The following is a 13,672-nucleotide window of genomic DNA, read 5'->3' as shown; positions in this document are numbered from 1 at the left end:
GTGCTATGCTATGCTATTTTATGTCATTATATGTTATGCTATGTCATGCTATGCTATGCTCTCATGCTATGCTATGTTATGCTGTACTATCCTATGCTACATTATGTCATGCTATGCTATGCTACGCTATGCTACTCTACGCTACATTATGTCATGTCATGCTATGCTGTGCTACGCTACGCTACTCTACGTTATGTTATGTCATGCTATGTGTGTCCCGCAGGTTGAGCGTGCCCCTCTCTCTAGCGGAGGTTGCGGAGTCCGGAGACGGCTCTCCGTCCCGCGAGCTCTTCATAAAGTCCAGCGGCTACAGCCTGGTCTGTGTGGAGGTGGGGGAGGCCGGCACCACCCTCCGCTGGGCCTTCTCCTCCGAGCCCAAGAGCATCTCCTTCGGCCTGGTCTACAGAGAGGGGCCCCACTGCCCCCTGCAGGAGGCCAAGGTACCCACAGCCCCTCTCGTTACCTCTGTCTCTCAACGCTGCCAAACCGCTATGTCCAAATGTGTGGAACCTTCTCTCAATGCTTAAAGACGAGCTGAAGTTAGAGCAGCACTACGTGAATATGTGAAGGCTGGGGCGTTGATGTGATTGATGTTCGGTGAGGAGGGGGAAGCAGAGCCATAGCCTGTGGCTCTGGGGGGAAGAGCATGCGTCGCTACGGGAACGGATGTTGATTGGCGGGGCACGGGACACTGAGGGACATTTGCTCGACATGCACGGCAACTGGTACCCGATGACGTAAAAACTCAAATCGATTCAAATCGTTTTCCAGGTGTCCTCGGTGTGAAAAGAAACAGGTATTGCAAATGTCTCACTTTTCTGGAGTATATACGTTAATCCACGGTCGTTTGGCTGTTGAGTATTGACTAAATTGATGAAGAAGTGAATTTTGATTTTAGCTCGTCTTTAAGCTCTCCCTCATTGGTTCAGCTCCTCTGTGCGCATGCAGGTTATCCTCTTTACTGCATCCTCATTGGTTCGCCGGGTGCACCTCTCTGCTCTCATTGGCTGTTTAGGTTCTGCTCCCTCTGACCCGCTGTAACTCGCACAAAGAGGAGGTCCACGGCCAGCTCCTGCTGAAGAACCCGGGAACCTACCTGCTTATCTTCGACAACTCCTTCTCCAGGTGAGCCGGCTGGGCTGTCCCTGTACGCCTGGTCCAGTACGCCACTGTTTGGGATTCAGATTCTCCCCTGTGCTGGTCTGATCTCCCCTGTGCTTGTCAGATCTCCCCTGTGCTTGTCAGATCTTCCCTGTGCTTGTCTGATCTTCCCTGTGCTTGTCAGATTCTCCCCTGTGCTGGTCTGATCTTCCCTGTGTTGGTCTGATCTTCCCTGTGCTGGTCTGATCTTCCCTGTGCTGGTCTGATCTCCCCTGTGCTGGTCTGATCTTTCACAGGTTCCAAAACCATCAGGCAAGCTCAGTCATTTCTCCCATGTCATTTCTGCATGTCTTTCTCTCCTCAGGTTTGTCTCTAAGAATGTTCTGTACCGCCTGGCTGTGGACAAGGCCCTGGTGCATGATGGGAGGGATTCTTCCTGAGCGGTGGGCGGAGTCTTCACCTGTTTCTGACCTCCCCCTGGTGTGCCAAACCGCAAACCGGTTTTTTTTTTAGCACAGACACATGCACGCTCATGGGCCACGTGCACGCTCCTGTATCTCGCGCACAGGGCACTTTGTCTCGGCCTGTTTTGTATGTTTTTTTTTGTTTTTTTTTACACTGATAATGTCACCAACCCAGCAGCCAGTCAGTGCCAGGGTTACTCAAAGGCTGAGATTTTGACAAAAATACTGTTTCCATTTCCTGTAGCTACATACCTTTCAGGTAGAATCAGTGTAACAGTCTTATGAACACTTTTCTAGCACATTGTCGGTCATAAGGTTTACCTCCTGAGCTCCACTACATCATGGCTGCGTCCACAATCACGTACTGGCTTACTATTTAGTGTGCCTAAATAATATTAATAAGTCTAAAACCATAGTTGCTTAAAATAGGATGTCATGCTACATTCTGTGAAATGTCATAGAATGCAAGCAGTGGACACCGCACTGGCACGAGTATCCCATAATGCATTGTGATTAATCACGACCCAAGCAGTTTTCAAACCAGATGATACCTTGCACTTTGCTTAGCAAAAAGTAGTTAAAGTAGTTAAGATTTTTAAAATATTTTTTTATGTTTTTCTTATACGAGGTCAAATCAAGTACCTGCTGTCATCAGTGTGCACTGTGCTTAAAGCGGCATGCGTCACTGAGTCCACTAGTTCTTCAAAGACTCGTCCTTCTTCCTTTATACTCGTGTACTGAAGTCGCTTTGTGCATGCTGAATGATAGTATACATATTCAGTATGTAGTATGTAGTATGCGTTTTTTTGGACACAGCCTGTGAAAGCCATGATTCTGAGCAGCAGTATAATGTCAGAACAGTGTTTGTGGGGATGAGCTGTCCTACAGTATTGTTACACAACTCTGTGATGTCAGTTGCTGTAGCTTGTTTACCTCTGCAGTGTTCGGTTCATCTCAGTGGGTCGGACACATCTTGCACAATGGACGTGTTTCATTTCAGGCTATTATCATTACTTTTAATAACCCAACCACCGTCCCTTCACTATGGGGCTCTGCAAAACAGATCGACACAATCAGTGCTCTCACAGAAATAAAGTCCAAAAGTGCCAAAAAAGTTACAAATGCTTGTCACTGCGGTGGTACCCTATAGGTATATAAAAAGCAGCAATATATAATCAATTTGTACCTTTTTTTTGCATGGAAAGAGTACTCATTACTGTGTCCAAAGAGCACATTACTGTACTTCAGGGTACATTTGGGAAATTCGATCCTTGTAGAACAGAACTGCGCCTCCACTGTTACTGTATTTCTGAGTATATCGATACGCTACAATATCCGGCACGGATCTGACATCTCGGTTTATATTCAGCCTCTAACCACAGGTCTGCGCTGTTTTCATTCAGTTCAGACGTATTTGTGTGGCGCGTTTCACACAGCAGACAGTCCCAAAGACGCTTCACACAGCAGACAGTCCCAAAGACGCTTCACACAGCAGACAGTCCCAAAGACGCTTCACACAGCAGACAGTCCCAAAGACGCTTCACACAGCAGACAGTCCCAAAGACGCTTCACACAGCAGACAGTCCCAAAGACGCTTCACACAGCAGACAGTCCCAAAGACGCTTCACACAGCAGACGGTCCCAAAGACGCTTCACACAGCAGACGGTCCCAAAGACGCTTCACACAGCAGACAGTCCCAAAGACGCTTCACACAGCAGACGGTCCCAAAGACGCTTCACACAGCAGACGGTCCCAAAGACGCTTCACACAGCAGACAGTCCCAAAGACGCTTCACACAGCAGACGGTCCCAAAGACGCTTCACACAGCAGACGGTCCCAAAGACGCTTCACACAGCAGACAGTCCCAAAGACGCTTCACACAGCAGACAGTCCCAAAGACGCTTCACACAGCAGACGGTCCCAAAGACGCTTCACACAGCAGACAGTCCCAAAGACGCTTCACACAGCAGACGGTCCCAAAGACGCTTCACACAGCAGACAGTCCCAAAGACGCTTCACACAGCAGACAGTCCCAAAGACGCTTCACACAGCAGACGGTCCCAAAGACGCTTCACACAGCAGACAGTCCCAAAGACGCTTCACACAGCAGACAGTCCCAAAGACGCTTCACACAGCAGACAGTCCCAAAGACGCTTCACACAGCAGACGGTCCCAAAGACGCTTCACACAGCAGACGGTCCCAAAGACGCGTCACACAGCAGACGGTCCCAAAGACGCTTCACACAGCAGACGGTCCCAAAGACGCTTCACACAGCAGACAGTCCCAAAGACGCTTCACACAGCAGACGGTCCCAAAGACGCTTCACACAGCAGACAGTCCCAAAGACGCTTCACACAGCAGACGGTCCCAATGACGCTTCACACAGCAGACGGTCCCAAAGACGCTTCACACAGCAGACAGTCCCAAAGACGCTTCACACAGCAGACGGTCCCAATGACGCTTCACACAGCAGACGGTCCCAAAGACGCTTCACACAGCAGACAGTCCCAAAGACGCTTCACAGATTCACAGGAGGGAAGAAACAGGAAAAACCCTGGAGCAGCGATCAGAGAACTCTCCCTGATGGGGAGAAACCCGGAGAGGAGCTCGGCTGTAGGGAATCCCATCCTCCACTGGCCTGCAGGCTCAGACAGTTTAGGCACATCCATCCTTTCTCTCCCTCTGTCTCGCTCTCTCTCGCTCTCACTCTCTCTCTCTCTCTCTGCCTGTCTGTCTCATCTCTAGTAATATCTGTCTCTCTCTGTCTGTCTCTCTTTCTCTCTCTCTGTCTCTCTGCCTGTCTGTCTCATCTGTAGTAATATCTCTTTCTCTGTCTCATCTGTAATCACATATCTCTGTTTTTACCGCTGGTGCACTGTTCCCAGGTATCTCAGGAGCTGTGGTGGATCGAGTCTTTTACACACGTGACGCTGCAGTATAAATGTCTACATAATGTTTGGGATTGACTTTGCATTCAAAACAAGCGTTGTTTTTTTACTTGTGGGTGCCAAATATATAACACTAATCACTGACTTAATCTTTTAAATAACAATGCACTCAGGGGCGTTACTACTAACCTAATAGATAAATAATCTAAAGTAATTGAACAGACTGTATCGAATAGATTAATAATCTAATAAAAAATGTTATCAACTACATTACTGGGACATTGAAGTAAAGGTATATGAATGAAGTATGTCTATTTTTTTAAGTACAAAAGACTATTTTGTACGGTCCTTTGCAAGATATTGAACTAGGAATAGTCTTGGCAAAGCATGCACTTTTTGGGAGGGGGAGACGGGTGTGTTATTCAGTCTGCTGGCTGGATGAATGCTGCAGAGATTTGAGCTGCTGTTTGTCTCTGAGGGGAGGGTGGGGCAGTCTCGGTGGGCTTGCTGGCTCTCCGTGTCGAGCTAGTGTTGTGTTGCTGTCGGAGGGGCTGCAATTGTAAATAAATGTTTTGTTTGAGGTGTCTGCTGTCCTGTCGTAGTTTGTCACTGTGCATTTATTTAGCCTTCATCTTAACAGGTTGGTGGAGAGATTGGAGAGAAATGTAATTTAGGAAAAAAAACAAAAAACATTATCTATCAATTAAACCTGTGACATCCACCCAATTCATACTTGACAAAGACCTTCAGATGCATTGTGGGTGTTTTTGTTGCTGTGGTCACATGGTCTATCCAGATGTAGAAAAATCTATTTTGCTGTTTAAACCCTTTATTTAATGTTAGCATATCAGGGATGGATGTGTCATTGTTTCAGATTCAAATACTTTTCTACACTTTTTCTGAGCTTGTCTGGTGCATTGGAACCTATGAAGTACTCTACAAAACAAAAACCAAAAAAAAAAAGCGAATCTTGCCTTCTGGTCCTCTTGGTTGGCTCAGTTGCTCCATGCAACCTCAATCAAGCACAGAGTATTTGAATCCAAAACACTTGCATATTTGACGCTGGTCTGTTGCGTGTTGAGCTAGCCACCATCCAAGTGATACAAGTTCCCTTGTGTCGAAGTCATCAGACATTATCCGTTCTTTACTGACACAGATCAGTGAATTCAGAGCAGAATCCTCGCCCAAGAGTTAAGAGCAAGTAACCTTTATTACACAGCATGATGAGTACGTACTACTCTTTTAAAACAGGATGACTTGGACACGCAAGGTCGGTGGCTCTAATCCCGGTGTAGCCACAATAAGATCCGCACAGCCGTTGGGCCCTTGGGCAAGGCCCTTAACCCTGCATCGCTCCAGGGGAGGATTGTCTCCTGCTTAGTCTAATCAACTGTACATCGCTCTGGATAAGAGCGTCTGCCAAATGCCAATAATTTAATAATGTAATGAATTTGCGTTATCCATGATATAATAGCGCCATCTATATTGCACAATGTGCAATAACGTGTCAGTTATAATCAATGTGAATTCAAACTCGGTCTCTTGAAATCAGTTTTTTAACTGGACCCATCGGTTTGCTAAGACCATTGGACACCGAGTGCCTCAGGAACACTTCAGAATATTTAGTGTGTATTTCACACCTGTGATCCTCTTTTGATTAAAATGTAAATTCATCTTAATGAATAATTTAGTCAACTATGTGTTGCGATATTATTCTTCATAACCTGTTAAAGGTGCAATAGGTAAGATTTTTGTGTTAAAACATTGTTACAAGACCTTTGTAAATCCCTTCCTATCATCGAAAAAGGCTCAGTGACAGGTCAACTCACTCTCTGCCTGTGTTTGTAGTCTTTATATTCGGGTTTCAAAATATACAGTTGACGGCCCGACTCTCTGTACCAAAACATTTTATAACTCTACAATAATTCAAGCTCACTGGTTGAAAATTGGTTCTAATTGCCACAGCCAATGGCGTGTCAATGTCAGCGCATGCACAGAGAAGGGGGTGGGATAAACAGTGTTGTGGTTTGAGGGCGTTTGTTGCTGCAATTCCTCTCTTGACCGTTAGAAGTCCAAAATTACCTATTGTACCTTGTCAATGTTACAGTGGGGTGTGGTTAAAAAACTGAAGTTCCATATCTGAGCTCTGTTTTTATCTGCTGATGCCTTTGCCCCATTATTACCATTTGCTGCAGTTGTAATTACAGGTGGGGTCCATCAGGGGGCAGGCTTGTATTTGTAATGGAAGAAACGGCATTGAGATCAGCACGAGAGGCGAAAGACACTAATGAGTTAGTCAGACAAGATTTGTCTGTGCTGATGGGTATAGCATATAATTATAGTCTAATGTGTGCTGATTACAGCAACAAAAATTCCTGCACTGATATTTCTTGTTTTAAGATGACAGTGCTTTCGTCTTTTTGTCCAATACCCTGGATACCAATCATGCCTTTGTCCTCATAGATTTATAAACCAGACAGCGTGTGTGTGTGTGTGTGTGTGTGTGTGTGTGTGTGTGTGTGTGTGTGTGTGTGTGTGTGAGAGAGAGAGAGCGATACAGAGTGTGGGTGTGAGAGATACCTACATACAGAATGTGTGTGTGTGAGAGAGATATATATACAGAGTGTGTGTGTGTGTGTGTGTGTGAGAGAGAGAGCGATACAGAGTGTGGGTGTGAGAGATACCTACATACAGAATGTGTGTGTGTGAGAGAGATATATATACATAGTGGGTGTGTGTGTGTGTGTGTGAGAGAGAGAGAGAGAGAGAGAGAGAGAGAGAGAGAGAGAGTGAGAGAGAGACATGCATACATCCTTGCTCCTGACCCCGACATCGATCGAGCTCTGCCATCTTTAAGGATATTCCAGCCCCTTAAATGTTCCTGCTCAGGGCTAGAATGAGAAGTTAGGAACTCCCAATTTGTCCTTTGAGCAAGAAAACAGCAGCACATTCTCAGAAGTGTTTATCAGCGCATCCTGAGCTGAAATGTTGGTCCAGAAAGCCTGATGTATAAACGATCGACCTGCGGATCCACCTCTCCCCATCTGACACACGGCAGCTACACCATGCTTTACGCCTGTGTACCACCACCATCACCTCCACCACCACCTCCACCATCACCTCCACCACCATCACCTCCACCACCACCACCACCATCACCATCACCACCACCACCACCACCATCACCACCACCATCACCACCACCATCACCTCCACCACCACCACCATCACCTCCACCACCACCTCCACCACCACCACCACCATCACCACCACCACCATCACCATCACCACCATCACCTCCACCATCACCTCCATCATCACCTCCACCATCACCTCCATCACCTCCACCACCACCACCACCATCACCACCATCACCACCATCACCTCCACCATCACCTCCATCACCACCATCACCACCATCACCTCCACCATCACCTCCATCATCACCTCCACCATCACCTCCATCACCTCCACCACCACCACCACCATCACCATCACCACCACCATCACCTCCACCATCACCTCCACCACCACCATCACCTCCACCACCACCACCTCCACCATCACCATCACCACCATCACCATCACCCCCCCCACCACCATCACCATCATCACCATCACCATCACCATCACCACCACCATCACCTCCACCATCACCTCCACCACCACCATCACCTCCACCACCACCACCTCCACCACCATCACCACCATCACCATCACCACCATCACCATCACCCCCCCCACCACCATCACCATCATCACCATCACCATCACCATCACCACCACCATCACCTCCACCATCACCTCCACCACCACCATCACCTCCACCACCACCACCTCCACCACCATCACCTCCACCACCACCACCACCACCTCCACCATCACCACCACCTCCACCATCACCACCACCCCCCCCACCACCGTCACCATCACCATCATCACCATCACCCCCCCCCATCACCATCACCATCACCATCACCATCACCATCACCACCATCACCTCCACCATCACCTCCACCACCACCATCACCTCCACCACCACCATCACCACCATCACCTCCACCACCTCCACCACCATCACCACCATCACCACCACCATCACCTCCACCATCACCTCCACCACCATCACCATCACCACCATCACCACCACCACCATCACCTCCACCATCACCTCCACCACCACCACCCCCCCACCACCACCACCACCATCACCACCACCTCCACCACCACCACCCCCCCATCACCATCACCATCACCACCATCACCACCATCACCACCACCCCCCCACCACCATCACCACCACCCCCCCACCACCATCACCATCACCATCACCTCCACCACCACCACCATCACCTCCACCACCACCACCACCACCACCATCACCTCCACCACCACCACCATCACCTCCACCACCACCACCACCACCATCACCACCATCACCACCACCCCCCCACCACCATCACCATCACACACACTCACACACACACACACACACACACTCACTCACACACACACACTCACTCACACACGCACACACTCACTCACACACACACATGCTGACACACACACACACGCCACCCCAGATGCGCTGGTCTCTTCTGAGGAGAAGTGTGCTACAATGAGGCCCCATTAGCTTAATGGAAAACACTTCAGAGCTTCAAAGAGTCTATGGGTTCGCGGGAGAGATGTACCTGGGAGAAGGGTGTTGTGTGCATGTGTGTACAGTCTCTTTTGGAGAAAAATAATAGTCTCCTTTGGAGTAAAAAGTCAAGATCAAGTGTGGCCACCCTTTGCTTTGATACAGCCTTGCGGCCTGTAGCCTAGTGGCTAAGGTGCATGACTGGGGCAGCCTGTGGCCTAGCGGCTAAGGTACATGACTGGGGCAGCCTGTAGCCTACAGGCTAAGGTGCATGACTGGGGCAGCCTGTGGCCTAGCGGCTAAGGTACATGACTGGGGCAGCCTGTGGCCTAGCGGCTAAGGTACATGACTGGGGCAGCCTGTAGCCTAGTGGCTAAGGTACATGACTCGGTCAGCCTGTAGCCTAGCGGCTAAGGTACATGACTGGGGCAGCCTGTAGCCTAGTGGCTAAGGTACATGATTGGGACAGCCTGTAGCGTAGTGGTTAAGGTAAATGACTGGGACACGCAACATCAGTGGTTCTAATCCCGGTGTAGCCACAATAAGATCTGCACAGCCGTTGGGCCCTTGGGCAAGGCCCTTAACCCTGCATTGCTCCAGGGGAGGATTGTCTCCTGCTTAGTCTAATCAACTGTACGTCACTCTGGATAAGAGCATCTGCCAAAATGCCAGTAATGTAATATGTGTGTGTGAACACTGCATATACTTTCAGTGAGCACTTTATTAGGTATTTATTAGACTTATTTTTTAAACTTCTGCTACCTGTAGCCTATCCACTTAGAGTTATGATGTGTTGTAATGTGTGGGTATTTGCATTACTTTGATCATTTGCATTACATCTGTAAACTTTACACTGTCTGTTCTTAACTGAGTCAGCGCATCTGTAAACCATCCACAGTGCGTGCATGGTAAATGTGTTCAGTGCGTGCATGGTAAATGTGTTCAGTGCGTGCATGGTAAATGTGTTCAGTGTGTGCATGGTAAATGTGTTCAGTGCCTGCATGGTAAATGTGTTCAGTGCATGCATGGTAAATGTGTTCAGTGCATGCATTCTAAATGTGCAGTCTGGAGTCTGTGGTCAGCCGCTGCCGTCAAACTGCATCATGGGAAATGTGCTCCTTCAGCTATACCAAATGCCTCTACGTTTTCAGCGATATAAACTCCGCCTGTTCAGCCTCCTGTCGCCATAGTGACTGCAGAACCCTCGTCAGAGACCTTTGCTGAAGTATAAATGTTTTTTTTTTGTTGCGTGACACTTGTTGAAAAGGTTGTGTATGAATCAGGCTTTAATGCACAGAGTGGGCGGGGCTTCTTCAGAAGTGCACAGAGGAGGTGGGGGGCTTCGTTGTTTTCCTGCTTTTTGGGGCCTGAATGAATCGGACATTTCCATTGGCCCGTCTGCCTCCCTCTCACATCTACCAGTGTTCACTCATTTCACAGCAAATTCAGGAGTCGTATCGACATGGAAACTATTGGAACACTGAACACTATGAACCTCGGTAAGAAGTGAATATAACCTCCCCCCACCCCACCAATCACAGGCTTTTAGCCCATTTCGTTTGGCTGCTACGAGCTGGTAATTCCACGGGATGTGGTGTGTTTTTGAAAGCTGACATCTGTTCCTTTGTCTGTAGAAGTGATGCATTCAGACCAGCAACAGGCAGCGGAATTCTCCCCCTGTAATTACAGTGCGGAGAGAGAGAGAGAGAGAGAGAGAGAGGAGGAATGAGAAGAGGAAAGAAAAAAGGAAGACGAAGAGCCTGAGAGCAGAAGGAGAGAGGGAGTGAGAGAGAGAGAGAGAGAGAGAGAAGGGGAGGTGTGATTGTTGCAGAACTCATCAGAGTTTCACACTCCCGTTGGTGCCTTGCTAAACTCATGATGTGATTATGGCTTTAATATGTGACTTCCTGTAGCCCCCAGCGTTAGCGCTCCCCATCTCCTGCAGGACCTGCTGGTTCCCCTGAAGCAGCCAGCGTTAGCGCTCCCCATCTCCTGCAGGACCTGCTGGTTCCCCTGTAGCCCCCCAGCGTTAGCGCTCCCCATCTCCTGCAGGACCTGCTGGTTCCCCTGTAGCCCCCAGCGTTAGCGCTCCCCATCTCCTGCAGGACCTGCTGGTTCCCCTGAAGCAGCCCAGCGTTAGCGCTCCCCATCTCCTGCAGGACCTGCTGGTTCCCCTGTAGCCCCCAGCGTTAGCGCTCCCCATCTCCTGCAGGACCTGCTGGTTCCCCTGTAGCCCCCAGCGTTAGCGCTCCCCATCTCCTGCAGGACCTGCTGGTTCCCCTGAAGCAGCCCAGCATTAGCGCTCCCCATCTCCTGCAGGACCTGCTGGTTCCCCTGAAGCAGCCCAGTTTGTGGTCCTGTCCGCCCCTTCGGATCCGGGTTTGGGTGAGAAACGTCCCTCGCTGCTGCTCCTGCTGCCACTGCTGGGGCCCGGCTGCTGCGTTCTCTGAGACTGTCTCCCGCAGAACACTCAGTAAATACATCCCTGTACACCCGCAACCAGCCTGCACACCTGGGCCCTCAACCAGCCTGCACACCACCCGCAACCAGCCTGCACACCACCCGCAACCAGCCTGCACACCACCCGCAACCAGCCTGCACACCACCCGCAACCAGCCTGCACACCTGGGCCCTCAACCAGCCTCCAAGCCTGCAACATGGAACGTAGGATCGGTTCAAACCCCTCTTACGGCCAGAACCCACGGTTCTGACGCTGTGTGAGATGGCAGCTATGACTGTTTGTGCCTGCAGTGTTCCTGCTAATCTCAACTCCGGCCAGTCCAATCAATCAATCAATCAATCAATCAATCAATCAATCAATCAATCAATAAAAGGATAAGTATTTTAACCTAATGGGTCAGAACAAATATCTTATAATATACGTATAATATAGTACATTATGTTATAATATAATGCCGTGCCATAAAAACCCGTACGCTGTGTCCACGCCTGGATAAAACATGCAGTTCTGTGTGTTTGATTTGATGTTCCCTATGATGGCATCTCCTTCATAGGCAGGATCAGAAAGCCTGCTTCCTGGCTCAGCAGCCTCGTTTCCATGGTTACTCCGGCTTCTCTGAAACCATTTTAACACAGGTTATTGACTTCCTCCACCAGCGAGACCGACCTCATCCCGCAGGTTTACCTTCACCGACTGTGCCCCCCAATTACCACGCTAATGCATGATCCAGAGCAGGAGAGAGGGGGGGAGAGAGAGAGGGGGAGAGAGGGAGAGAGAGAGGGGGAGGCAAGGGGAGAGGGGGGAGGGAGAGAGAGATAGGGAGAGAGGGACAGAGGCAGGGGGAGAGGGGGAGGGAGAGAGAGAGATGGGGAGAGAGGGACAGAGGCAGGGGGAGAGGGGGAGGGAGAGAGAGAGATGGGGAGAGAGGGACAGAGGCAGGGGGAGAGGGGGAGGGAGAGAGAGAGATGGGGAGAGAGAGGGGGAGGCAAGGGTAGAGGGGGGAGGGAGAGAGAGATGGGGAGAGAGGGACAGAGGCAGGGGGAGAGAGGGTGAGGGGATGGAGAGAGGAGGGAAAGAGGGGGAGAACAGAGGGGAGGCAGAGGGGAGAGAGAGGGAGGGAGAGATGGGGAGAAGGAGTAAGGGGTGAGAGGGGGAGGCAGAGAGAGGGAGGGGGAAGGGGAGAGAAAGAGGGAGAGAGGGAGGGAGGGAGAGAGGGAGAGAGAGAGGGAGGGAGAGAGGGAGAGAGGGAGGGAGAGAGAATCGACTGTTTGTCTTGAAGTGTGGACAGTAATTCTTCCTTGTTGAAGCTCAAGGTGTCTCATTTTTCTTAATTTACACAAAGCTATAAGCTCTTTTAAGGAAGGTGCGTGTTGGGCAAAAGTGACTTCTGCTTCATCATACATTTCTCTATTATTATTATTATTATTATTATTATTATTATTCATGTTTAAAAATCAGGAGTGAGTAAGGGTTCACAGAGTGACTGTACAATCAATGTAAGTTGCATGCAGTTGCAATCAACTATAAAAAACAAACAGCATGTTTGCTAAACACACCAATTTGGCTACCACAGAACTGTCTGTCATATTTGTTCAAGATTTTCTGGCTGACCGATTTCCGGGTCAAGATACAGGAAAGAAAAAGTGCAGAAAAATAAACGATTGGAATGAGCCCCCCTGTCTGTGCCCCTGTCTGTGGCCCTGTCTGTGTCCCTGCCCTGTCTGTGGCTCTGTCTGTGCCCCTGTCTGTGGCCCTGTCTGTGCCCCTGTCTGTGGCCCTGTCTGTGCCCCTGTCTGTGGCCCTGTCTGTGCCCCTGTCTGTGCCCCTGTCTGTGGCTCTGTCTGTGTCCCTGTCAGGCCAGGCCCAGACCTGCATGCTAATAAACCCCCGACTCCTTCACTGGGGAATGAGATCATCACCATAAAATGTTGTAGTCCAAAAAAATCTCACAGAAACGCACACATACACATGTACTCAAACATAGAAACACACACATGCGTGCACACACACACACACACTCACACACACACACAGTCACACACACAGCACACACTCACACACACACACACACTCACACACACACACACAGTCACACACACACACACAGCACACACTCA

General features: G+C 49.5%; 1 protein-coding gene across 4 annotated transcripts in view; it reads left to right on the top strand.

The window, feature by feature from the left end:
* The window catches only part of LOC133136345 (FYVE and coiled-coil domain-containing protein 1-like), a 37,481-nt gene extending 34,209 nt beyond the window's left edge, over positions 1-3,272 (top strand). For all 4 annotated transcript variants that reach the window (XM_061253772.1, XM_061253770.1, XM_061253771.1 and 1 more), the window contains 3 exons: positions 224-440; positions 1,016-1,125; positions 1,466-3,272. In XM_061253772.1, the coding sequence (XP_061109756.1) occupies positions 224-440; positions 1,016-1,125; positions 1,466-1,541 (403 nt within the window). In that variant the 3' untranslated portion in view covers positions 1,542-3,272. The remainder of the gene's footprint in view (positions 1-223; positions 441-1,015; positions 1,126-1,465) is intronic.
* The last annotated feature ends 10,400 nt before the right edge of the window (positions 3,273-13,672 follow it).

The sequence above is a fragment of the Conger conger genome, chromosome 9, assembly GCF_963514075.1.
Source record: "Conger conger chromosome 9, fConCon1.1, whole genome shotgun sequence".
NCBI classification, from domain to species: domain Eukaryota; kingdom Metazoa; phylum Chordata; class Actinopteri; order Anguilliformes; family Congridae; genus Conger; species Conger conger.
Note: the sequence above shows the minus strand (reverse complement) of the source record. Positions and strands in the feature narration are given on the sequence as shown.